Source organism: Varroa destructor, unplaced genomic scaffold (assembly GCF_002443255.2).
Source record: "Varroa destructor unplaced genomic scaffold, Vdes_3.0 BEIS01000003.1, whole genome shotgun sequence".
Classification (NCBI taxonomy): Eukaryota; Metazoa; Arthropoda; class Arachnida; order Mesostigmata; family Varroidae; genus Varroa; species Varroa destructor.
Genome location: NW_019211456.1, coordinates 10622783 through 10649993, shown reverse-complemented (window position 1 = coordinate 10649993; position 27211 = coordinate 10622783). Strand labels below are relative to the sequence as shown.

Below are 27211 nucleotides of genomic sequence, written 5' to 3'. Positions count from 1 at the left end.
AAATAATGGAAACACTGTTTTTTGCGGTTACTAATACAAATATATTAACGAGAAATTAGGTATATTCACTCATGGCTGCCACCATGTTTCTCATTCTCCAAGGCGGGTACACGTAGTTGTTGATAAGGGAGTTGGGCAAATTATGATGCACACCCAACGAGTGTATGGCCTAACACAGGGAGCGTCTAAGCACAACTGTACACCGTCTGGTTAGGATCAGGCATAATCGTAATAATTAGTTTAGGTAATAGCTGGATCCACAGACGTTCTGTGTGTACCTGTATAAGTAGCTCTAAGGCCAATGACAAGCCTAAGCGTTTCGTGCTGGAAATTCTTTTATCTATTATAAATATTCATGTTTTACGATAGTTTCGTTGAATCGTAAGGACTATTCCAAAGAAAAAAGAGTATTAATTCAATATATTTATTAGGAATATTGCACATCTGAGCTTCAGTTTTTTATTGTCATGATGTTGCATAGCTTTAAATGAACAACGCAAGTGTTCTACATATATATATATATATATACCACGAACGTTATGGTTAATAACTTATAGAAGATCGACACCGGTACAGACACTTTATAAGGCTCCACTTGGAAAAAATAATTCAACTTTTTCTTCATTTTGTTTCTCTTCATGTATATATCATTTAAGCGCTGGCTCCACCTGATGTATAATTTGGGGCCTACGTAAGCTGCTTCTGTACAATTCGCAACAACCTCTTTCTACAGTTTTTTTAAGCAGTTTCTTAAGGTGCTTTGAGTGCAGTGGTAGCGGTTGAAGATCCCGCCATCTGCAATGCCACACAAATAGAAGAATACACAACCAATTATGGTACCTCGGAGCAAATCGGACTCGTTGGGCCGGCGCGCTGCTTCTGTAATGTTCATGTGATAATAATTTAAATAAGACCTTTACTTATAGAGTTGATTATGTTTACCATAAGATAAATTCATCATCTGCCTCAGATATTTTATTAATCGAAGAGAGTCTGATTGTGCTACATGATTAGGAAGAACAAGGACGAATAATCCTAGCCAGGAATAACGAGATTCCGCGACGGCTCTGATAGGGCTCTCTAGCATTGCATCACCAGTCCTGAACAGTCGAACCCGAAAGACAGATAAGTTGACGTAATTTGAAAGGCGTCACCTTCAGCGTTTCTGCGGCTTTTCGAAAGAAAAAATTATATAATTTAAGGCGTTTGCTACACGAACTTACTTACATGCGATTTTTATTTATAAATACGATAAAAGCAGTGCTAATAACCATACTTCAAGTCAGGGTGCGCTTTTGCTTTCCATACGTGAAGACCATATATAATTTTGTGCAGAAACGAATATGGAAAGTTTGCTAATTTTTTTTTCGCAGATTGGTCCCGTATCCGTAGCCATTAGCGTTCCCTTGTCCCTAAAACTTTATCACTCTGGTGTATATGATAACCCGAAATGCAAAGCATGAAGTTACGCATATCGCTTTCGTTGTTAGCTACGGAATCGTGAACGATAAACGGGCTGCCTATGCCCTGTACGCGCAACACAAAGTACACAGGTACGTTGTACTTATGCAGAAGTAACGTGGCACAAGTTTACATTGGCAAGTCGTTTCTAAAAATCAGGGTGCTCTAGCAACTTTAGAATATTGCAAATTCAAAGTCTTGTCATTTAAAGGTTTCACATTGTTTTGTTACTGCCAATACGACCCTCTTCTGTCATTCTTATTTATTTTACACGTAATTTTCACGGATTGAAGTATCTTATTGTACTCCGTAGATCTTAAATAGCAGTCCTGATCATAATCGTTCTGTATTTCTGCATTTTAGTCTAGTTAATGAAATAGTTAAATCCGGCTAATCTCTTGATCTATATACGTTTCGGGCGACGCTAAATGTCTTCATATTTTTTGTCGGATGGTATATAAAGTGAAAATGGCCTGGTATTGCTGAAGAGTAGGACAATATTTTTTTTTTTTGCTAACAGGACTCGTGTTTTATCAAGCATTACTGAAATCTTATGTTAATATGAACTCGTGATCTGAAAGCGGTATTGATTGATTTTAGTCACCATTGATACAAGCAAGCAAAGCCAATGATGGGAAATTTCGGATACAGACTAGCCTTGCGTGGAAGCAGAGGGACCGAGCACTGATTGTAATGGAACACAATAATTTTTATTGCTTATAGTCTAAATAAGCATTGCAATAATACTGCCTGACGATGCTCAAGGTTTAATATGAGACTGATCTACGACAAAAGAGTATCTGCATCTGTTTCTCAAATCTGACCTGATTGCACTTCGTCTATATGAAATTTCTATAGAATTAATTATGTTAATGATGAACCAGATAACGCGATAAGTACGTAACAAGCATAAAATCATACCAGTAGCTGGTTTGCCATAAAATATAAGGAGGAGTAATAAAGGATATATGTGAGAATTATGCTTTTCAACCCTATACGGCGACATTCCCCAATTTCAGGGCTATCGGTTGGTGAGAACTTTGTGGAGAAAGAAAGATTACATTCCTATGGCGCGCATTAATGGCTTTGCCAATCAACTGACCTTGGTATTACCTATTCGATAACAACAAGCTGCCTTAACTCGTCAAAATAAGCACGGTTGATAAGATCAAGAACCAGCCAAGGAAAGTCGAAACACTAATTATATAGATTAAAAAGTGAATTAGGTTTAAGACCGAAAACAGTAAACCAAATAATTTCATTATGCAATTTAATGGTCCAATGTCAGTTTTGCCTATGTCGGGCATTTCTTACACACAGGGCTGGATCGGCCCTTTGTCCCTTTCTCAAATCCTTATATTGCTTGTGATTAATCAGCTTAACCCGTTCATAGAAATAATACTGACGATAAACGTATGATTTGTAATTTTAATAACACGAGTTTGCAAAGGCCGCTGTTCTTCTGTATTTTCGTTCTGTGTAGCATTTGGTACACCGCTAATGAGGAAAGTCACGTGAAGCATATGTAATATAAATGCTCTGAGTAAGTTAGCGGAATTTTCCGCTATTGTAGCAGAAGGAAGCAGGCGGACACACGAACGAATCCTCCTCATGCCGAAAAAAGCACATGCTTGTTGTATTGATCCCTAGAGTGCAACGAACGCGTGACATTCAACAAACTCAACTACACAGGTGCCCACGTTTGTCTATTTACATAATAATAACACGTCATACTTGAAACCTGTAATTATTCAGTATCGATTTTTCCTCAACAACACTTGCGTAGATTTTGCGTACATGAACGTTTGTAAACTGATTTAGTGTAGTACCCCTAAAAGATGTACGTCCCCACTCCCCCCGCCCCAGTGCACGCTATATGTCGCCAGTTCAAACAGGACAAACACGATCTCAAAAGAGCCTTGTATGCAGGTAAAGCTACCACTTTTGTCCCACAACAGTTTCTAGTTACTGCACATAGGACCGCATTCTATTAATTACGTATTACACAGTGTCAGCTACCTGCTGACTAACTCTCCATGAGACAATCAAAAAAAGGAGCAGACGACTGTATACAGCAGAAGTGCTATCCTCGTTATCCGTGAGTTGGTATTTCAAGCCAGCATAGGCTGGAATATGTTATTAGGTTATTAGACAGGACAAAACAACAAGAATCACAACTACAATGCTGCTAAGGAAGCTCGTATGAAGCGGGAAATGAATCAGCGCCGCAACAACGTAAACGTCATCAGCAATCGTCAGATTAATGCGTACCTGTGCGAGTTAAGTGGTATGATTCAAAATGAAAAGAAAGAGTGATCATCGACAGACGATGGGAACATAAAATTGGGCTAGCGTGATATGATAAAGGTTTTTGTTGTGAAGTAAGGGTGGGTTTTACCGCATCGGCGTGTTTACTCTGCTTCCGCTGCATAAGCGCGCGTATCTTATCGAAATGGCGGCGACGCTAGGAGCCACACGAAACTAACCGCCTATAGCAACAGCAGGGAGAAAGGGGGGCAAGTCGGTTTCATTATAGCAACGGCAATGAAAACGGAACGCGTTTATGTCACACAGCTTCATCAACGGTCGAACACATAGACGAACCAATATGCAACACAGCCAAAATAAGTTTATGAAATACTAGTTTTTAATAATAGCTCACAGATATTATAAGGGTATTACAGAGTGTACACATGAAGATATTTGGTGTACCGCATGCATAGCTCAAGTAGAATCACTTATTTGACGCTAATATCGCTGCTGAAAAATCGAATGGCGGCAGATCTACCGGCACACCTACACGAATACATATACCGTGCCTTTGGCAGAGAGAAATTTTGGTTTTGTTGCAAGACAGAAATTCCAGCGTAATTCGCAAAAATTAAAGTCGATGCAGTATAAAATTCGGATTGCGCAGCTCCTTATTGCTCTCTGACAAGCAAATTTCAGTACTCCACTTGTGCTTTGAAGGCGGAAGTTACTTAGAGGTTCGTTAACTTCTTGCAAAATTTCGTTATCCAGTGGTTAAACCGTCACTCTGCAAATTTTTAAACGTGTAACCGCCCTGAAAATTCGAGTCATACCACATTTTATATAACGCTGCAATTTATCCAGGCTGAATTAGAATCATAATAAAACAACACGTGTCTGAGCTGAAGCAGATGATCAAAAGAAAAATGTGAGCATTTTTAACTATTTTTTGTGCTCTGTTCGCTATTGTCATATCTTATGGACAGTGTGTTGGCACATTAAGGCAAACAAACTTAGGACTCGGTCTAGTCCTGTAAAGATTTTTTGTATTCTATATACTACAATAGTTGCTTATGTCTGCCTAGATACTATAAGCCTTTGTGCTACTTTCCGGGCTACATCGACGCCCTTTCTCTTGCTCACTGAGCCTTTCTTGAATTTTGATTTTTTAGACTAGTCTACGGCAGTAGGAAATTACGTTTTTTTTTTTTGTTTTTTTTTTTGGCCGCACATCCACATACGACGATATCGCAGAACCTTCTCTATAGGTTCGAATCGATGAAGCAGCCGACCAGATGACTGACTGGTCGCTAACAAGAGTAGCCACCGAAAAGATAAGCGCAAGATTCGCTCCTCAGCAAATCCTACGTCCACTCCTAGACACAGTCTGCCCTCTCCTGTAAACGACTGGCGTACAAAAGCACTACCTTTAGCGACCTCATATATTCACTACTGAATCTCCGTCAAGTGAAAACGTTCATCCTGCAACGACAAACGAGACAGCGAGACACTAAGGCCACACCCGTTAGGTTTCTACTGCCTGAACGCCACTGGCTTAGCCGGCGGACCTACGCTGATATCAAGTTTATTCTTCATCTCACATTGCTAAAGTGGAAATTGCGCCAGTATTGGAGTATCATCGGAGGTCCTCGGGTTGGAGGAATACATCAAACGCGCTGTACAACAAAGCGAAAGCGGATCAGAGAACATTAGGGTTGAAAAAGAAATCGTCATCACCAAGAACAACGATTAAAAACAAGTGAACTTCACCTTTGCAAGAGAAACCTCCGCGGACCGCTCCGTAGTTATACGCAACTAACGATGTCTCAGGTGGCCATGCGCGATCTTTGCCTAGGTATTCAGCTGAAGCCATTGCCAGCTCCCCAAAAGCGTTCCCCTGATGTGCCCCACGCGCCGATGCGAAATGTGCCTCTTACCAAAGACGAGACTAAGGTTAGCGTAAATGATCATTAATTTGCGCGAGTAACCAACACGCTGCAGAGCGAACTCGATCGGATGGATCGTGCGCTTCTTCTAACTAAGCTAACGAATCAATATCGAGAACGAGACCCGTAGTAATGTTTTGTGCTGACAAAGTAACTAAGCGATTCCCCAATGAGACGAACGAAGACGTGTATATAAAAGTTCTGCTTATACTAGAAAACCGTACATTATCTTGCTTACGACAATTTATTTAGAGACGCAAGATTGTCGGCTTATTGTATTATAAGACAAAATGAGAGTTAAAACGTATGGCTATCTTAGAACATTGCTAGTTGCTTTTGCGAAGCCGATGTGACGGGATATTTATGGAAAAGTGCTTTGAAACTGATCTTCTAAATTTTATTTCTCTCTGGGCAAAAATCTTTTAAAAATAGGGTAATTTTTGGTGTAAGCTAGGAACGCTTTAGTACGGCGGTCGCGTGAAATTTAACTAACGCTTTCCAAATTTGAAAGTAATTTGCGGGTAAAAGATTTTTAAAGCGCGTAAATAACATTATGCGGAAATGTCAATGCTCCTTAAGTAACCTATACGTTTCTTTTGTTATTAATACAGACAAGGCCATACATTTTTTGCGTATTTTCCGTTGCGAGATTCTGTGCACCTTCTTGGAGGGTAATCGGACAATCGTTGTTGTTTTTTTCAAACTGATAATGCAAATTATTAGAAAGCTTTAAATTTAAATATCAATTATGTTAAGGTTAGGTGTGAGTTATGGTAGATTCGCCTACCACGTATAGGGTGCTTCCAGCTTTTACAAAAATCATGCAATTATTAAATACGAATACTGATGGTCAGTGGTTTATATATTAAGTAGATTCCAAACTCAGATCCACCTTAGTGCCTATTTTTCGTTGGCATACATAGCGGCTAACTATTTGACATCTTAAAAGTTTTATTGAGAGAAAAAATTCCGTTCTATGTCATACAATTAAGTTATATTTCTACTAACCTGAGCTCGTATCATTTGCCAAAATCCTTGGATTCGTTCCAAAGACAACGGGAGACAGTTTTTCCTACCGTAAGAGGACTTGCATGTTACAATCGCCATTTGCACGGTGTTAATTTCGTACGTAAGGACTTGCCAAGTATAGCGGTACCCGTATTAAGGCGATCGTGTGCGTCCGATGAGTATGTATAGTGTTTTTTTGCTGTCAATTGAATCAGTTTGACGCGCCTCGGAACGTATTTCTCCAGCTCCAAAATATTAGGCCTACATTGTCGTATGGTACAGCGTGTTATTTTTGGACGCATTTTATGTATTCTATTCCAGATTCAAGCGTTCTATCTATAAACGAATTTTACGTAGCAGACAATTTGATTGTTGCATTAATGACGAGGTTCCCGATAAAAATTAAACGTTGCTAAATCATAATAAGTACTAAAAAAACATCATAATAGGCTAATTGAATCTGTTATTTTTTGAAATAACACATGGCCCTGTATAATAATAATAATAATAACATTTAGCAGACATAATAGTTGCCTGTGGTAGCGCTGTGATGCTAGACTTCAAAGTCGACCGACTAACTTTTTCTGACGAGCAGTACCGGACCGATAACAACAACAACGGCTAATATAAATAATAATTTAAAACTTTACAGATCGCTTTGAAAAATGCTCTTCGATATTTTCCACAAAGGTTTCATCATATCTTGGCGCCTGAATTCGCTTCGGAACTCAAAAAATATGGCCATATCTACATGTACCGCTTTAAACCGTTTCAACCTCTCAAGTGAGTCAAGTTATGGTCCCTAGAATTTTTTGGAATAATCACCAGGTCACAGCAAATTTAGAATGAATCTACTGTTTCATAGAGCCGATAACTGTTTCATTTAATTAGAGTGTCTCTACTAGTTCCGGGACCATATTTTGTTTATCAGTTGCCTACCAGCGCGTTTACAATCAAATATTCATCGATGATTTGAATATATCGGTGGACTCTTGGTTAAGAAAACGAACTCAAAGTGACAAACAATACAGCCAATAGTGATTTATGTCCGAAGATTTTCCTGCATACAGGCATGTATCCATTGTCCCGCCTCCGTTGGTTCCAAACAGAATTGATTCTTGAAATCGAGTGTTTCAAATAATCAGGGTCTAGTATCTGTGTCATCACAGTCACGTCTCTCCCATTGTGTCTATACAGACGGCTGAACTGATCCTATGCACGTTTAGAAAAAGTTTATCGTTCACGACTAACCTATTCATGTTTCGTTCATTAACAGGGCATACCCGATTGAAGAATATCCGGCTAGAAGTGTACAAGCAGCGGCAATAATGTTGATGATCTGCAATAACCTTGACCCCCAAGTTGCTCAGTATCCTGAAGAGCTTGTCACATACGGAGGCAATGGTCAAGTCTTTTCAAACTGGGCACAGGTAAGGCCATTAGCAGTATTCGGCCTACCGCTAATACAAATGAAGCTATATGTCCTAAGGCGGAAATTGTCAGTACATTGCACAGTTTCTTTCAACTCCTTTCAATTATGGCTATAGATACGTATTTTGCCAATGTCCGCAGTATCTTCTATGCTGAATCTATCGGTGTATCATACACTGCAGTAAAACATTGGGCCGATAAGCAAGTCAAATATTCTTACATTATGTGCACTATACCACAGCTAGTATATAGGTACAAGATAAGTGCGTTTTGTCCTTTTTGCCAGACGTACGTTACATCGGCTGAACGGTTTTAGCTTGAATTCTAGAAAATTTGAGAGAAAACAATTAAGAATACATTGGAAATTACGCTAATAGTGCATAATAGCCTCGTGTTAAAACGAACTATTTTTTCCCCGGGTATTTTTCTTTCGACCTGCTTTGTAATTCCTAAAGTAGCGGCGGCCGAGCTAGTCCGCGTAGATAAGTGCAATATTACGAATGGTAACCGTAGTGCTTTGTCATCGTCGTGCAAAAAAGTTCTGATTGGCATTTAAAAATAAGTTAGAGAGTTACTGATTATGACCTGAAGCACTGAGGCGCACTAAACTACTAACGTAGCGGGTACATATGCATCATCGTACGGTACAGATAGACACGAAAATAAATTTGGAAATTACTGATAGGATGGTTATTTTGGTAAGTTGTGCAGTGGACCTTACGCTAACCGGCGAAATTGCTGCGCCTAGGCAGTAGAAAAACTTAAAAGAAACTGAGTGAGCCTGTCTTGACTATCTCTGCTAGTTATAGAGTAATACCTTAACTTTTACTGTGACTCCTTTTTTTAAATTTAAAGTAACTTCGGCAAAACGATCGTCTTTCAAGGATGGCAATAAGCAAAAGCTGTAAAACTGCTGTTGAAGCATAGGCCGGTATGCTAGAAGACTGACCGGTCCAAATAGATCCTACAGCCGCTTTAACGAACGGTTACAATTTATTACAGCTCTTCAAATTTTATCGATGCGAAGATGCGTACGGTTCTTCAAAGTCAATTACTTTACGAATACTTTTTACAAATACTAGGGAAGCTTTTCCGTAAAATGTGATTAAGAAAAAGCGTTTTTTGGTTTACTGTTTTGATACAATTTCATACTCCGCTAATTCTTATATATTTTTAGTACCACATAGCGGTTATGAACTATCAGTAGTAGGGGGCTTTCTTTCTTTTACGCGTCCTGAAGTTTTAGACTAATTTTATGGGAAGCCTTTTTTTTTTTTTGGGAAAATCACCACACTGATTCAACTAATATCAGTGAATTTTCGGAGAGCTTTATTGAGAGTGGGGCAGACTTGCTTAAGATCCCAATTTAATATGGTTATCAAAAAACGGACCCATCTGTCGTACTTAGCTAATATTTAATTTTTGTATATTTAATTATTTGCACGATTTTACTTTGCTCTCAAAATCTGTTTCTCTTCCTTTTCCGCAAAAGAAAAACCGCGCACAGCAAAACCTCCAATTAGTTATAAAAAGCATCTTATCAAGAAGTAAAAAAACACGTCCGCCGTATTATATAAAAATACTGGTTAACACACCAAAAAATAAACTGGTTTCATCCAAGTGATTCAGAGAGTTCAAAATAAATCGTAACATTCTATATGTTAGGATATGCTATGTATTTACAAGCTTCTGGTAAACTTTCCTTTAGAGATATGGACTTAGCGATTTGCGACCCATTATTAACAACACACCGAGTGTCCAGCTTTCCCTCTAAGTCTGCCCGTAAGCACTAACGCCACCACCTTGAAAACTCTTGCGGAGGACGACATTTTCAATACTGTCGTACGTGTTGTTCTAAAAGAAGCAACAGCAGCAGTATCGTGGAATAGGGCCAGACATAATCGGGAGGCCGTTTGTCGGTCTTGAGGCGGCACGATTGCTCACGGCCGATTCGCCGCTACGTACGTCACCGCGGTGCGGAACAACGCCAACTACTCGAGAGACCTGACGACAATAAGCCAGTGAAACTATCTTCCTTGTCTTATCCTTGTGCGCTCGCAACGTGATTGGCTCGAATGGTCGCTCCAGGCAGACCGCCAGGCACTTGTCCCGCTTGCCTTTTTTGCATCAAAAAAATGCTGTTTTGTCAAATATCTGCTACCGCTGCCCCCCAATTGGCCACTGACGCTGAGAATAAATGTAGGGCGCGACAGTCATGGCGTACATCTCAGTTGAGAAACGCGTAGAAGCTAATGCTATCCACCCTGAGATGTATACAAATTGAACAGGAACAAGTTGAAATCTACATTTTTGCCATTTGATTCGTTCAACATGTATTTGTTGTCGTTAGTTAGCATATTTAGTTGTCAAGGTTAGGTCTTCTGGGAGGCCTTAACAGCCGACGACAGAGTTGCCCTTCTTTAGTTCGAGGTAACATTTTTGCATAATCTTTTTGTAACTAGTTAAACAATTACGTCACGTAAATATAGCTACATAAAGACGAGCTGTTATCCGCCTTGAAATTATTTACTGATCATTTTGACGTCCTATCATGGCCATAAAAACTAACCGTCTTAGGAGTCGGTCATGCAATCAATGAAAGAAATGACTCTTGACCATTTCTAGCGTAACATGGCTAAGAAGTAATAGGGGTTCATAAAATTAGCTAATCAGGCTGATTTTTTCATGAATTAACCTTGTTGATACACATAAAGTAACAGATAAAGCTATAGAACCTATTATGCTGTTATTATTATTTATAACATATTATAGAATCTGTTACGTTAGCTAGCACAGTTTAGACACCTCGCCGATACAGAACGAGGGGCACATACCCTGCACACTCCTTGCTGTGGGATGACTTTTGTAAAAAACACAAGTAATTATATTATTACCGCTATTACATCGCTTTATGGTCACAATATTGCTGTTACTTCATCATAACTGAAGTAATACAATATACGGTTTGAAGTACTTCGTAGCAAAATGGGATACTTTAGTTGTTGATGGCCTTCGTTTTGCTCGGAGCAGAGTTCCATGCTTAAATATAACTAATCTATGCCCGTAAAGCCATAAATGTTTGACATTTTGACGATATCAACAGTGGGAAGACAACGGTCGATTGCTACAGTAGCTATAAAAAGAGAACATACAACTCGTCGTTGTTGATTTAAATTTCAGCGCTAGAAACAAAAAACTATGAGTAATAAAGACTCTCCGGTAGTACAGTTACTAATGCCGCAAGGCAAAAATCATTCCGAGAGCCTGTTCGGGTAGAAAGGACAATAGAAAGAGAAACGAAGGTATCTTAACAAACAGTTTTCAACATCGTCTTCTAACCACCTAGCTTTGCTAGAAACATGTACAATTTACGGCAGGGTTTGTGATCTTCTCGTTTAGGTGTCCTTTCGTTGTGCCGATAGCACTTCACAGCGTTCTCAGTTCACTCAGATAAATTTATGCAGACACATAACAACTGTTGTTCTAAAGCTCGGTGAATCTGTTGAGATCATTCGTAGTAGTTAAATGGCAAACTAGTAAACGAAGGGAATAACTACACATGTATGTTCAAAAAATAATTGTAATTACTTGTGAATACTCGTACCCCAATGAGCAAATCACAGAGATATGTTAACTCTTGCGGATAACTTCGTACAATTAATGAAAATCGCATTTTCAATTCAGACAATTATTATTACCATTATTAAGCCTCTGTATTACTTCGTGTAGAGAATCAAGGGGCTTGCTAACGAAGTCTAGATTACCCCCCCAAGAAGCTCGCTGAATCAATTAATTTACTAGCTGAACTATTAAATTTATTTTGTGTTGACCCCGTAGACGGGCGCGTATAAAAACTGCGACCACTCATACGTCAAATTCAACATTTCTGCGCGACGCAATTTTCCTATTTTCGCATAATTTTTTTTTTTGAGGTTTTCAAACGTGTGGCCAGTATTAGTTGCTTCTACAGATCTCATCTTTGTGACTTCTCTGCCACAGTTTCGCCTGGTAATGCAGTACCTGTCGAAAATGTCGGATACTCAGACTCTGGTTATGTATTCCGGTCATCCGCTTGGCCTCTTCCCAGCTCGGATCGGTGTATCACCAAAAGTGGTCGTTACCAACGGAATGGTTATACCTGGATGGTCAACGCAAAGCGTACGTCTGTCTCGTGCCTTCGGTGGCTAAACAATTGTGAAAAATCTAGGATCAGTCCTTTTCTAAATATGTGTCCCGGTGATAATTCGTCACGTCTTAATTATAAGTAGCAGAAGATGTTTATTGTAGGTTTATTTTAATTTCCGATAGGATTACGACAAGATGTTCGCTATGGGTGTAACGATGTACGGCCAGATGACCGCGGGAAGTTATTGTTACATTGGACCACAAGGCATTGTTCACGGGACCACGGTACGGATAAGCCTTCCATAGACAACAGGGTTACACTTTGTGAATTAAAAACCTGTTAATTCCAAAACACTTTCTGAGAAAGCATGCGCTCCCGCCTTTTTGCGTCAATAAAGTGCTTTTAAATCATTAGCGTGAACTAACATACTGGCAGATGTGTTGGATTGTCTTCAAAGTTCTTAAATTATCGATGTTTCAGTGTAGAATATGGTTTTGGCCATAGCATATCCATTAAAGCACACCGTAATGACGCTGCCCGTTACGAAGATCTTATGCACTCAACCATGTAACTCAGCCTGTTGCTGCGATTTTTCGTTTCAAACATACCCCGGCTGTGACCATTATCTACTTTGCTAACCTTCTATAAAAATTGTGATATTTTAGTTAAAAAAAAAAAATAGACCTTTTTGTTTGATGTCTGTAACCCGATTTCGTTCGGGCTCTTCACTAGAAGCTACTAGTCGTTCAATAGTTACAGCGCATCGCTCTACATAGCATAAAAGCCTATAGTCGGGTCCTTACATAACTATATGGCCACTGCTAGCCAGGCGCGTTATTCGAATAACACTCAAAAAGGACGCCCGTCCATGCATACCTTCAAAATATAATAATAACAATAGCTACTATTACTCGTAGTATGCACCAATGCCATTTTAAAAACGTTGGCATCGACACCTATTTGGCGACGGCACCGCTGATACATGATAAAACTGTATCATCGCATAAAATTGGTCCTATCTGATCCTATTCCTATCTCATTCGAACAGCTCTAAGATAGCTTTTATGTAAAAATAACGGTGGCAATTGACAAGTATATAGCCCCCTTAATCTTCTAATCGATTATCGACGATCCTCAACCAACTAGGAGGATCGCCGCTTCAGGCTCAGTTACTATCTAATAGTTAAGACATTATTCAACAAAAGTAATGGAGAACGAAAACGAATCCTTATAAAATAGACTTACACAACCTTCTGTTCCTTACCAGTGTAGGCCGTACCTGTGTTACTTAAAAGCGAGCCCTTCTCCAGTTGCAAGTCATTAACTGGGATTATAAATAACTAAAAACTAGAATTATAGAAATATCGATATAGTTAATTGAAATAAGCATCTCATACAGCTCATGAATACTCGGTACGCATTTGATTTAGTTTTTAGCATCATCGATCAATGATTTTTAATGAAAAAAAAAACAATTGTAACTTTACTGCGATCACAAATCTGATACACACCTGCAATGTCCCTGTCTCCCGAGTAGGCTTGTGAGTCAAAGAGATCAGTTCTAGAAGGGATAGTAATGTTTTTAGCTCGCTTGAGGCATTTTACGTTAAATATATTCGCAGAAATGCAATCCTTTTTGATACCCGTCTCTAGTAAGTTTAATGCATACACGATGCAAACAATCTTCACATGCCAACATTTGAATGTTCACGCATCGTCTTTAGTTGCGCATCGTTAGGTGTATGGATTTCAATGTTTTACATTAAAACTTCTGCTAGACATGAGATAATAAGGATTAGTTCAGTAATAATTTATTGCATCATTCTGATATTGCTGTTCTGTGATTGGTCATTGAAGATTACGATTATGAACGCAGGACGTAAGTATCTTCACCTCGAATCCTTGAAAGGCAAAGTATTGCTTACGTCCGGTCTCGGTGGGATGTCAGGCGCCCAGGCGAAAGCTGCGGTGATTGCCGGAGCTGTTGGTGTTATTGTTGAAGTAAATAAGGATGCTTTACTCAAAAGGTAACAGATCACACACAAGAGTAGTATACAACGTAATCATTTGTGTTGAAGTAGCAAGTTATTCCCCTATATGTATACAATATATTCTCTTCATCCTATGAAGCGGTGGCGCAATAAGTATAGAACGTAGCCAATTAACTGTAATCTCAGAGGCAAATGGTGAAGTTATTATTAGCAGCAGTAGTAGTAGATTTAATGTAAAGTGATTCAAACTAAACTAAAAAAAAATAAGACACGCTGAAGCACAAGTGGAAACTATTAAAGATGCTCCGACAAAGCTAAACATCAACTTGGTTATGCTTCTGAAGGTATCGTCAAGGTTGGCTTCATGAGATCTGCTCGGACTTAGCCGACCTAAAACAGCGAATTCAGCGAGCCAAAAAAGACGAACAAGCGACTTCTATTGGTTTTCAAGGCAACGTCGTGGATGTCTGGTACGTTGGCTACAATGTTTACACGACTTCAAAAATAGAGGTTTTTTTTGGGGACTTTACGTATTCAAACGTTACTTATACAATTTACACCAATTTTTACGATATTTTTTTAGGATAGCCTAATTTCCCAAATACTAAAGCTAAACCATAAAAAGGTCTTTATTCTTCTTGATTGCATTTAGAAATTCGCCTTAGTACACCAAAAGCGGGAACAAAAGACGCCTATTGATCCATTATACTGTTAAGACGTTTCCGTCTGGGAGGGCCTTACAAGGTTAAAGAGCGAATCGCATCATTAAGCAAATTGCCCGTCCTGTTAAGTAATATTTAGCAATTATCGTCTAGTTCGTAAATGCATACACTTCCGCTTCACGTCTCGCACGGTACCCCATCTATCGTGGCAAATTCTTTTAGTGGCGCGTAATGCTAACAGGTCAGATGGACAATCTGGGTCCTTTAGACCCCTTTCATTCTGATAGGCAACACCTACTATAGGCTCCTGTCCGGGGTCCCTCACCTACCGGAAGCAAAAAACCGTACCACTATAATATACTCAATCAGCGATAAATATTGGCACATAAACCCAGCGATGGGTCTATAACAGCGATTCATATGGAATGATTCTACTCCTTGAAGCAGACCAAATGAGCGTCTACGCGTTTATGCATGTGTATTTTGAGATAACAACACAATGCAAATATAGTTTTAATGGTAGGCAAGAGGAGCGTTAAAACTATATAACGACGCGACTATCATTTTTTATAGGGAATTCTTCGCGAAAGATGCAGAGGAGAGTGGTGAGCTTCTTGTGGAACTCGGATCAGATCAGACATCTTGCCACAACCCGTTCGGCGGCGGCTATTACCCCGTGCAACTGTCATTTGAAGAGGCCAACGAGGTCATGATTCAGGATCCCCCGAGATTTAAGCAGCTTGTACAAGAAAGGTATGCTAGGCACAACAGGTCTGAAGCGGTATTCTGTGAAAACGTCATGTTGTACCTCTAAATTTACCTATTTAATTTATGCAAAGTCGTTAACATTGCTCATATTAAATTCGTTAGTCTGAGACGTCAAGTTGCAGCTATCGACTCGCTGGCGGCGCGAGGCTTATGCTTCTGGGATTACGGGAACGCGTTTCTCCTTGAAGCGTCGCGTGCTGGTGCGGATGTTGGCCAAAACGGAATCCGTTTTAAGTATCCGTCATACGTCCAAGATATTATGGGGTAGGTTATGAATATGTTGGACTCTGCTTTAGTCATCTTAGAGATCGCACAAATAAGCCAACCTAAGATCTCCGTAAAAATGGTATGGCTTCTTGTAAGGAATATAACAGTTAGTTATAAATAGTTTCTACGCTCTAATATTAAAATATTGTGCTTGTCATTTACTTCTACACACCTTGAGTCGAAATCAAATTTAATTACGCTACTTAAATTAGATGAATGTGAATACCTTAATACTTTTTTGAAAAAATCTTGGTAGAACAATATACTGTTCTTATAAGCAATTCTTTAATGAAAAACAACATTTTTGGTCTTAACAATGCGTAATGTTCATTTGAAAGCGACATATTCTCCATGGGATTCGGACCTTTTCGATGGGTGTGTACGTCAGGACGTCCTGAAGATCTCGACCTTACCGATAAGATTGCCTGTCAGGTTCTCAGAGAGCTGCTTAACTCGGATGGTGAGATTTAACGAGCAAAAAAATCCCAATCAAGTGACTTAACAATACAAAATTCAACTTAATTACAATTGCATCGAGAGAATTCGATTTAATGACAGCTTAGTCTTCGAAGCTGATTAGTGTAACATTGAACCCTCTTTCAGATTGCTAAATATAGCCAACATAGGGTAAAGTAAGGTAGAAGGTCATAATAGCAAATCTGTTACAATGTTGAGATTTATTTTTCCAATGTAAACGATAAAAATTTTCAGTTAGCGACAGTGTGAAGTGTCAGTATTCCGATAACATTCGATGGATTGAAAAAGCCTCGCTGAACAGCCTTGTTGTTGGCTCTCAAGCCCGTATACTGTATTCTGATCGTCGTGGAAGGATGAAAGTAAGCTCACTTTTTTAATATACCTCACCCCACTTAAGAGAGCAACCTCCGTAGTTTGATGTTGTGCCCGCTCATATTAACAATTCATTCGCCTTACTCAGTGTAATCTTCAATTTGTGCTTGTGTCGCAGTAGAAAATGTAACCTGTTTGACGAATCCTTCCATGTGTCCTGCAGATTGCTCAAGCTTTCAATGACGCTGTGCGAACACAGCGTCTAAAAGGTCCAATTGTGCTAAGTCGAGACCATCATGATGTATCAGGCGCTGACAGTCCGTTCCGAGAGACGTCGAACATCTACGATGGTTCCGCCTTTACTGCTGGTAAAGATAAAGTCTTCTTTCACGGTTGGCGGTGAGCCTATGGGTGCATATCTATGCAAAAGGCTGGGCCTATAATTTGTTCTATAAGCTGTCATATATATATTAAAAAAAAACAACAAGCTTTTAGAGGAATTCATTTACGCGCGGATGTTTTCAGATATGGCTGTCCAAAATTTTGTGGGTGTTACCCTGCGAGGTGCTACCTGGGTGGCTTTACATAATGGTGGGGGAGTTGGCTGGGGACAGGTAAGAATATTCTAAACGATAATACGAGCACAAAGTTATTTATATAGCCTGTATATAGTAGTAAATGTCGTTGGAAGGACTTATTATATATTCATTGAACTTACCTAAACACCGTCGGATTATTTTGATAAAATAATAGTACACAAATATATTCCATAATAAATTTATTTTAATAGATATTATAGTTGCTGATATTCGTTTATTTCATACAGGTGATTAATGGCGGATTCGGGATGCTTTTGGATGGCTCGAAGGAAGCGCACCAGAAGGCCGCAGAACTACTTTCCTGGGACGTGAACAATGGAATCGCCCGTAGAGCGTGGTCTGGTTAGTGCTTCACTCGATTTTTCCCCTTTGCTTGATAGTATGTGACCGTGCAATGAAATTCATGATTTTTCCTTTAAAAACACTTGTTTCTTTTCCCTTGTTGTTTACTACCGATATTTTATTCGCATACTGTAATGGTATTATTAAGTGTTGACCGATATGGATGGAAGCGCAATTTTAACTCGGACAAAGGTGTTTCAGGTGAAACAGAAGTAGATTTTCGACATTTCTACAGAAACAGATCGAGGCCGCTATCCTATGCGCGGTAACGATGCTGTCACTGAAAGAACTGGTCAAAAGTAATTTGCTAAGTTTGGAAACAATTTTCAACACAACAAAGGGGAATCTTACCTTCTGGCCGACCGTCAGAATCTTATGTCAAGCGATTGAGACTTTTCTTAAAAGAAGATGGCCGACAAACAACTCAAGAATCGATTGAACAAATGGGCTACAGCCACATAATTGTTCTTGGTTTACACAGAAACTTTTAGGCTTTTAGGTTTTTTTTTTAAGTTTAGGTAGCCCATAATCCCTCTTAATGCAATAAGGAATATGGCTTAACGCTGCATGTCACTCAGTAGCGAGCATCACGCAACCACAATGACCCATTTTTACATAGAACTATCCCTGGCGATGAGGAGTGGAATTTGTACATTAACGTGAACCAGAGATCGAAGTGGGTGGGTCTAAAGGGGAAACCAAGGTTAAGAGTGTAACCATAACTTGGCTTAAAAAATATTATGCTTCGCGCCCAGTGGGATTGCCTGTTTATCCAGGAACGGCTTCTCGACAGGAAACCGATAGTTGATCGGAATGTTTAATTGGTCTAACTGGATCTATTTAAGCAGGCTATTGAAAATAAAAGACCCAATAAAAGAGGCCAAGTTATCTTGTTCTATTACAACACAAGGCTGTACACAGCTCCCTATATTCTTTAGATTTTACACTTTATAGATATACATTTCTATTCATTGAGCAATCACCTTTGTGGACTTATCTTTAGCACGGGTCAATAATTCAAAATGTGGTTAGAAAATTTCTGCGAGACAAAACCCACTACCTTCTAGCAAAATGATGTACACCGTTTGATAAAAAAAAAACTGGAAAAACGTAGCGAACAATGACGGGGGATACATAACATAATAATTTATTCCCATAGGAATAAAAATGTGGTGCTCCCTATCGCAGGAGCTTTATTTTCAATCTAATGATATACAGAATTGTCGTAACTTAATTAACACTTTGTTAGTGAAAGTAGTCTGACGCCATCGGGCCTAACAGCGGTTCTGCACACAAAATGAAAAACGTTCGCTTGCAGGATTTTTTGCTTCGTAGCCGATCCCCTCACAGGTTCCCGTGCTGGAGTCTCTTAGAAACACTATCAATGATCTAAAATCATTTGTTAGGACCAAATGATCCAATTAAGACCATTAATGTGTACGCAGGAAATAATTATGCACTGGACACCATTCGTGATGCGATGGAAGAGGATCCGTTGTTGGAGGTGACGATTCCACATGCGGCCAGTGAAAATGATCTGTGTGGAGCTATTGATCGTTTCTTTCCGACGAAAAGTCCTTGAACGAAGGGAGCCACAAACGCGGGCAACGTGTCGATGCTTAAAACCAACACGCCGAATAATATCTAGGCCTTAGGCCTGGAAAAGCTCTATGGGAGCGTGGTCTTGCGTGCTCCTGCGCCAAATTGCACTATTTTTAACGGGATATATCCGGCACGAAAGGCAGTTAAAGGCTTATCTGTAGAATGAAAAGTAGCAATCTCCGACTCTTAGACCACGTCTTCTTCACGTCCGGGTGTGTAGTTATGTTCAATGTTGCCACCTTTATGGCTGTTTAAGCCAGGATTTGAGGATATAGTTTAACGTAACTAGAATTAATAAGCATTTATGTGGTCTGTACACCTAACTAACGTCTCACTCTATATTGATTAAACTGCTTTATACTGTGGAGAGACTGATGAGGTTGGCAAGGTACTCGCTGATAGCGCTATTTACGGTATGACTGTATCTATGCAAGCATCAGACAAAATGAATACGGATATGATTATAAAAACCAAAGAAGTTCTAAAGACAATTTAACTACTCTTGCAAAAACAGCAATAAAAAACCAAATTATAATTAGCTGAAAATTAAATATAAAATGTCGTCTGGGGAAATTTCTATAGCCCGTTGACATAATGCTTAGGTACTAACATTAGACATCTATTACAGATAGAGATTCTTCAATCGTCTTATGAATCCAAATGGTAACAATAGACAAAAAGAAAAAAATCTGATTGGACCAAATTCAAACTTGCCAAAATGTGGGGTTTAAAGTGGGTGTTAAAAGTAAAAAGTGTTAAGGTGTTAAAAGTAGGTTTGAATGCATCTGTTTTATCTGTGCGTTTGTTTTATCTGTGTGAAAGGACACATAATAACAACTGTATCATCATCGCCATCGATATCGTCTTCATGTAATTTACTGTGTTTGCTTTTTCGAAATCTATTCATAATATGATATATATATATATATATATATAAAATAAACGGCAACAAAGAAAAATAAAAACATCGCTTCTTTATTTCGCTCCATTAAAACAAGTTGATGACCGTTAAAAATCGGATAAAATCAGATTAGACAATCTTGTTTATCACTAAATCGCTTTATTGTGTCTGTAAATAAACGATTGATCGGTATGGTCTGAGCTAAAATGAAAGTGTTCGTGTCGATTTAATAACCAAATAAGGACGATAGTTCATGTAATAAACATATTACCAATAACTATTGTTAAGTGAGAAGCATTTTACTTGAGAGTTATCAGATGCTTAATATTTATCTACTGTATAATGTTAGGCTACGTATTGATTCCTATTTCATTCTTGTCACATACAAGACATGTGACAGAAAGCCTGGCCCTTTTCGTACAAGATGCGACTACCCCTGACTGTGAAGATCGTTCAAACGTATTGAAAAACACGAAAATTTACATAGGAGCCTGTTGTTATCGCTGTCGTCGCATGTATCAAGGCCTCACACGGGATGCACATGACACCGGACAACAAACTTCGTGACGCGGAGCGATTTCACAACCCATATGTGTAAAGGTTATGATCGCTCTGTTCTGTTAGGTTTATCGCACCAGGTCCCCGTAATATCGAAGGAGCTAAAAATACAAGCTTCTAAATCATTTCAATGGTATCCAATCGACAGTATGAGACAATATAAAATCCAAATAAGCTCATATATAGTCCCGTCTAACATAGCTAGCTGTATCAAATTACGTGAAAACTTGGGAAAAATATCTTTCGTATATACTACGTATACTGGCAAAATCACTATACTTTAGGAACTTTGTAAAAGCTAGATCTATCAACAGGTTCAACTGAGGGGTACGCAAGACAGGGTGTCATACAATTGTCGACTTAAGGCAGCAATCGTGAGTTACTCGGATCTATCTTTGTACTTCACAGATTGTCTACCAAGGAAGAGTCCTATCAGCGAGCCGTAGACAATGAAGTTGCCAAAAATAGTCTTTCCGTTTTGCTTCAAAGCGGTTCACTTCATCATTGTTTCGCCGGATACATTCTAACGTAACGAGATGGTCCATCGAATACTGGCCGGCCAGGAAACGAATAGTTCTTTTGGTCAAAGATGTCTTTGAGCTGCACGACTACGAAATGCGTCCGACAGTCCGGTGGCGAATTAAACAAAGTTCTTTGTATTTGGCTTAAGGTTGGCAAACTGAAAGACGCTTAGTACGACGTTTCAAAATGCGCAACTAGACCCAGTCCATCGAATGCAATAGGATCGTTGCAGAATCGGCAATATCTCTAGGACCAAGGAGACGACTCCTGCATCGGTGTGTCACAAATACGAAGTATCCTGGCTCAGTTTTCTGAACAATCCCCATACGATTTATCCGTATAGTTCTACCAGATTGTTCAGATGTAATCAAGATGGTGTCAATCGAATTGCCGAGTGAGTCCTAGCTTGGCATTTGATATTTTTATAATTGTTGTTAAGTCTCGCTATTCGTGGCAGACCCGGTTCGTACAGCCATTCATCCCAATTGACCTCGGCAATTTTCTCTTCGAAAAGCCGCGTAAAAAATTCACGAATTTTCTCTGAATTAATCGCGGTTTCCTTGTATATTAAGTGCAGGCACCTTAATGCACAGAGAAGCTTTTCAACCCCTACCAATTGCTCAAGGTAGACTAGAAACAGATAACCCTTTTCGTAAGGTATCACCGAATGAAGCTGGCTTGCTTCGACGTCAGGATTAACCAGCTTTAGCCGAGGGTTTTTAGCTCCGAGAATTCGTACTTCAAACTCGAGCCGGCTAATCGCGTCGCGGTGGACAATTGTCCAAAATTCTTCACCGCGAAGTTCGAGCAGGATTCGCCTCTCAATATACGAACAGATACCCTCCGTAATCCAGAGATGATGGAAGGTTTCGATGCCAAGTGAGTTGCCAAACCAACTATGAGCCACTTCATGGGCAAGCACTACGGCTAGCTCGGCAGACCCGACGAGGCTAGCGTTTATAAACGTTAATCCTGGTATTTCGAGAGCTTTGAATGGGAAATCGTTAAGTATCAGTACATCAAATTTACTAAAGATGCACGGACCAAGCAAGTCAAAGGCAATCGGCAGAATCCGCTTGACGGTGGCCGCGACGAAGCGAGCGTCACCAGGCGCGTCCTCTGTGTAAGCACCGACGCAGCTTGACACTGGCACGTAGCTGAAGTCGCCGACGGCAAAGGCAATTAAGAAGAATGGAATAGGGACAGGCTGCTCGAAGTGGAACATGTTGCGACCATCTGGCGCACGGCCAGATTCTCGAAGAGAAGCTCCCATCACAGCTACGGTGCCACGCGGGGTCAGAAGGGTCGCACAGAAGGGAACCTGCATAAGAAAATGGACAAGCTGGTAACCTGCTCTTTATTGAACGCTAGCCTCAGATCAAGAAGCGATTAAATAGACCGTACTGATTTTTTTTTTTTTTTTACCTATCTGACATGTGAAAGAAAATGTTCTCAAAATGTATTGAAATTATTGGCTGAAAAAAGCTGTTGTTGTTTAAACAGAAGTGCCTGAAACTGAGAAGCCCATTAATGATGAATACTCATTTTAAAATTGAATATCGTATTTGGTGAGGTTCTTACCTTTACCTGGGGAACGTCCTGACACGGGAGGATCGATCGAGCGGCGACCGGAAAGGAAAGTGTGAATACACTTCGTTCATCACGGTGGTTCCAACGAAGGGCTGACGAGTTTCCGGTTCTGACGTGTAGGAATAAAAATACATATCATACGTTACAGCGAATCTGAGCCCAACGAGCAATGAGGATGTGTAATAGAAGATGTAAAAAACCTCACTACAGTTTTCCTAGGATAATCAAAAGCAGGTAATTTAACGAATAGATTTTAAGATAAATTTATTATTTATAGTATTATAAACCAAGTACTAAAATAAATGTATCTTAGTACTGAGTACTACTACTAAGGAAGCTGGTGTTTCTTTCTATATGTCGCCCTCCTCTGCACCAAACACAAAAGAAATTGTTTTTAGAGCGTACCCTGGACAGCTGTATCTTTCTCACAATATCCAATATTGATGATAAATGTAAATAGATTTAAGCTAAAAATGCATGTACCCACCTGTAGGCGATATCGACTTCGAAGGTAGTCTCTTCTTTTGGTATCTGTATTCGTAGCGCTTCGCCGTAAATCTTATGACGTGGACTTTTATAAAAATAGGTTCTTCTACAACGATTCAACCGAACCTTCTCCACATGAAGATCCGCACTGTATCCAATAGTTTCACCCATAATTAGTAACTCATTATTATAATCTGGATTAGGAAACGGGCACTCATTCAGTATGTAAGAGAAATCGAAAGTTAGTGATATCGCAACATTTATGTAGAAACGTTTATGAGTATAACAACAGTAATAATAATGGAATTAATAAAACATTGAAGTTACTAATGTAGTTGGTATTTACAAATGGAACCATCTGAATTAAGAAGCCTATGGGGGCGCACCTGTCGAGCACAAGTTCGTGAGCGGATTGCATTAGTCTGCGAATTTTATAACGAACCTCGCATTTTAGGCGACGAGATTTAGGGTCCACCTAAAAATTGAGTGACGAGACAGTTAGATCAACGAATTGTCTCGTTACGAGCTAACGTCATAACCACAACCCCACTATAAACCATGACCAAATGAGCCTATTCTATCAAATAGGGTCGGGGTAGGTAAGGATAACACGCATCTTATTTATATACTGGCCTTGAGGTGCCATAGGGTGCGACAGCGAGACACTAGCAATAATAACAAAGGCGATTATCTAAAATAATGACTCTTGTTTGCAGCCTAAAATGTTAGTTAGACACTAGGACTTTTTAATTGGCGATGCAAGCGCTATTATTTTATTAAAGTGTTTTTATGTTTTATGAAATGCGTTCAAACCTGAGATAAGATGCAAACAAAAAAAATACCTCAAAAGAAAAAAAAATAGAAACGAGTCAATTCTATGTAATCTTAGTGTTCGTCGTGCCTTCGATGTAGGCAAGTGATTCAGTGCTTAGGACAAATAGGCGTGATTAGCGTGAATATTTATAGATGAGATAAAAACAGAAGAGGTCTATTTTTGTCTTTACGTTCGAGCTAGTTTGGAAAGCTATTCCTAACTTTCTTTACTTTATAACGCAACACATAGACAACTACTTGTTACAATCATCTAGATACTTTGATTACTGCCAAATGTTGTTTCTCGTTGATAAAGATCCTCATTGAAGTTACCTAGAATGTAACTTTTTGCTTGAGCGTTTGGGTTCAACCGAATCATCTTCGGAAAAGACATAACGCTAAGGCGAATTGTAGATCCAACTAGGTTTCTACTTATCGCTTAGTAATCCGGTTTAGTAACATGAATATTGAGCTACCACTGTCTATTACACTAAGATAAATATATGTGTACATACCTACGTTATGAATATTGAAAATCGCTGCGTTTTTAGAGTGGATTTTTTCGCTTGTCACTTTCTCTCAGTCTCTACGAAGGCTGCAGAAGACGAGGCGCAATGTTTTTGTCTGTGTAGTATTATATGAATAGATACCTTAATGATATTTTTACTCAAGCATCTCAGATCATCTCAGACAGAGAACTGATTAATTAGATATGTAAATGCTTAACTTTACGCTGTGAGCAATGACGATCGGAGGCGTATTCTGTCGACTCTCCATAATGGCGTATGGTATAATAACCGACCTAACTATTTGGTGGGAATATCTGACGTTTGTATCTCAATAGACATGAACGATATGTACTATTTCAATTTTAGGTATGTTGCCGATTAAATGCTGTTGTGTTGTCCATATAGAACGATTATTACACATGTGAATTGTTGTTGAATTAGGTCTAATCTTTTTTTCTCATTACATAGATATGCGTTTGCTAACTATGGTACGTACCTCGACTGTCCAATGCAGATGAAGAATCTGGAACTTATCGGGTGCCGCAAACGAGAACGACGCATTAGGTGTTTGCTTGACCGCATTTCGCAAGAGTTTATAGGTCGAAAGCAGTGCCACAACGTGGTCAATCTTAGCACCTCCCCGCCCACCCCCTGGAACAACCTGTTCAGGCAGTTTGTGGCCGTAAAAACAAGCAGCAACCCCCCGCTGCTGCTTAGTCTGACTACCTTCAACTAAGATGCTTTGATCGACACTCGATCTGTATAAAGTTTAAATCAATTGACTCATTCATTCGTTCCAGCATAATTGTAAGTTCGGAGTTGTAGAAGCTCTGTTTGACCGGGCAGCATCTGTTAGCAATAGATAAACGATGTCAGCATAATAACTTGCTGTGAAAATTGAAAGAATCCATTTCCACAATATCTACTGCTCAACTTTCGGCAACAACAACCAATTCCGCTTCGCTATAGTTGAAACAACTCATCGAACCGTAACAGCTTATGCTCCTCTTAAGGGACGCGTAAGATCGCTCCTGGTCTCGATGTATGTGTTCTTTTGTTCTTTCTTATATCGTCAGCGTATACATGTCACGAACTAATTTCTAGCTTTTTTAAGACAAAAAAAGACGAATTAGAACACCTGTACGAACCTTAGCTAGGTGAGTTCCGACTTCTTTGGGGTCCGCTTAACGCGCAGTGTGATTGTTAAGGGTCTCAGACGCGCCTATATCATCACAATAATAACGCGATAAGATTTGCCCGCAGTCTCTTACCAATATAAGTTACATTAGTCTCCGTTACGTTTCTTGAATCAGTCGTATTGACCAGCACAATAGCTACGTATGAAGCACAACATCGAAAGAAACGTCACGTCCTTGTTGCCGGCAGAGTATTGTATGCAAAACTAGTTCAACAGCATTTCGTTCGGTGACCAGCGTTTGTTGATATCGCGTTGCGGCAGCTCTTCTCCGAAAGCCATCATTCGATCGGTGAGTTGTCCAATCTCGAACTGTTTAATGTTGTTATTGCTGTTGATGACTGCTGTGTTTGATGCGACTGACGCTTGGTTCCATCTTGTTTCTCATCATCTTTATCTAGCAAACTGTATTTTTCATGCAGCCGCTTCACAACTGAGTGGTCATTGTGGCAGCAAGTGCGTGCGCCTCAAAATCGCTACTGCAACGCCAGCTGCTGTAGGCAACAATCTTGGTACGGCAGCAGCGATCGCCTTGTTAATGCTATTACCACGGCACTCGCGGCCGCTCCGTCCGCCGTTGTTGCTTTTATTGTCGCTGCAGTCTCGAAGTAGGCATCAGAGGCGCCGTCGACGTAGAAGAGACACTAACTGCGTCAGTCAGAAAGGGCCCGAGTCCGCACCGTCAAACTGGAGAGTGGTAACGATCTTTGCGCAATGTTTTCTCTTCTGCCATTCTACTACCTCCTTAGCAGTCACCGTAGCAGCGGCAGCAACGAGCCTTAACTTAGGTCTTGCGGCGTTCTTCCTGTCATGCTGGCTGCTAAATTCTCCTCTGTGCGGTGAGCCTGGCCGCTTTGTGAAATGAATAGGCCACCTCGCGAATCTGCGCCGTTGCATCTATTTGCCTTTTCTTCTTCGGCTTCCTTTGTCTTCATCTGCTTCATCCCTACACTTCTCTGTCCTGTACGAGTGGGGAGGACGCGTACGAGAAGTTTGCTAGGCTACGAGGGGACAGCTCGGGTTGTGCCCCTGTAGCAGCGGCACAAATGGCGGCGACGACGACGGCGGTGGCAGGTGAAGGCTTTAGTCAAATGCGTAGAAATCGCTTGCTTGACCGTGATGCGCTATGCCTGGACCTTATAGCCCAGTTTACCAGGATGCGTGCAATGCAAAAGCCCAATAGTAACGAGGTTAGTTATTAAGTGTGGGAAATGTGGGCAGCCGCTGCGATTCTAGCTGGGAGTAAAAGGCATTGGGCGAATATTTCTGGAAAAAGGGTTAACCAGAAGACAAAGGTTCTTTTGACAATGAGAACGCCAACGAATTACATGCTAGCTAGATGAGGCGCCATTGCTTCTGCCAGATAGTTAAAGATAGGTACTACGCTTATATATA

At 39.9% G+C, this 27211-nt stretch overlaps 2 protein-coding genes and 1 long non-coding RNA gene across 11 annotated transcripts; 1 reads left to right on the top strand and 2 right to left on the bottom strand.

The window, feature by feature from the left end:
- Nucleotides 1-410: 410 nt before the first annotated feature.
- LOC147756508 (uncharacterized) lies at nucleotides 411-4992 on the bottom strand. Of its 4 annotated transcripts, none has more exons than XR_015323419.1 (2): nucleotides 3860-4992; nucleotides 411-1171 (listed from the first exon to the last, which is right to left on the bottom strand). It is a non-coding gene; the product is annotated as an uncharacterized LOC147756508 (long non-coding RNA). The 4 variants fall into 4 exon arrangements; XR_015323416.1 differs by having other exon boundaries at nucleotides 3733-3869; XR_015323417.1 differs by lacking the exon at nucleotides 3860-4992 and adding an exon at nucleotides 3196-3718.
- A 174-nt stretch (nucleotides 4993-5166) lies between these two features.
- On the top strand, nucleotides 5167-20207 carry LOC111246725 (urocanate hydratase-like). 3 transcript variants are annotated; one of them, XM_022796791.2, is made up of 15 exons: nucleotides 5167-5664; nucleotides 7318-7448; nucleotides 7942-8095; nucleotides 12096-12254; nucleotides 12405-12506; nucleotides 14080-14249; nucleotides 14558-14683; nucleotides 15449-15628; nucleotides 15746-15907; nucleotides 16249-16370; nucleotides 16622-16746; nucleotides 16923-17067; nucleotides 17225-17313; nucleotides 17526-17640; nucleotides 19086-20207. In XM_022796791.2, the coding sequence occupies exons 1-15, from the start codon at nucleotides 5533-5535 to the stop codon at nucleotides 19220-19222; spliced, it is 2049 nt and encodes a 682-aa protein (XP_022652526.1). In that variant the 5' UTR covers nucleotides 5167-5532; the 3' UTR covers nucleotides 19223-20207. The 3 variants fall into 3 exon arrangements, with proteins under 3 accessions (XP_022652526.1, XP_086839286.1, XP_022652527.1); XM_086983160.1 differs by lacking the exon at nucleotides 12405-12506; XM_022796792.2 differs by lacking the exons at nucleotides 12096-12254; nucleotides 12405-12506.
- Nucleotides 20196-26917, bottom strand: LOC111246726 (leukotriene A-4 hydrolase-like). Of its 4 annotated transcripts, XM_086983163.1 has the most exons (6): nucleotides 25770-26911; nucleotides 25118-25150; nucleotides 23686-23774; nucleotides 23301-23447; nucleotides 22805-22922; nucleotides 20196-22544 (listed from the first exon to the last, which is right to left on the bottom strand). In XM_086983163.1, exons 3-6 carry the CDS (start codon nucleotides 23715-23717, stop codon nucleotides 21591-21593), a joined length of 1251 nt encoding a protein of 416 aa, XP_086839289.1. In that variant the 5' UTR covers nucleotides 23718-23774; nucleotides 25118-25150; nucleotides 25770-26911; the 3' UTR covers nucleotides 20196-21590. The 4 variants fall into 4 exon arrangements, with proteins under 4 accessions (XP_086839289.1, XP_086839287.1, XP_086839288.1 ...); XM_086983161.1 differs by lacking the exon at nucleotides 23686-23774 and having other exon boundaries at nucleotides 25118-25470; nucleotides 25770-26917; XM_086983162.1 differs by lacking the exon at nucleotides 23686-23774 and having other exon boundaries at nucleotides 25118-25282; nucleotides 25770-26917.
- Nucleotides 26918-27211: the final 294 nt, after the last annotated feature.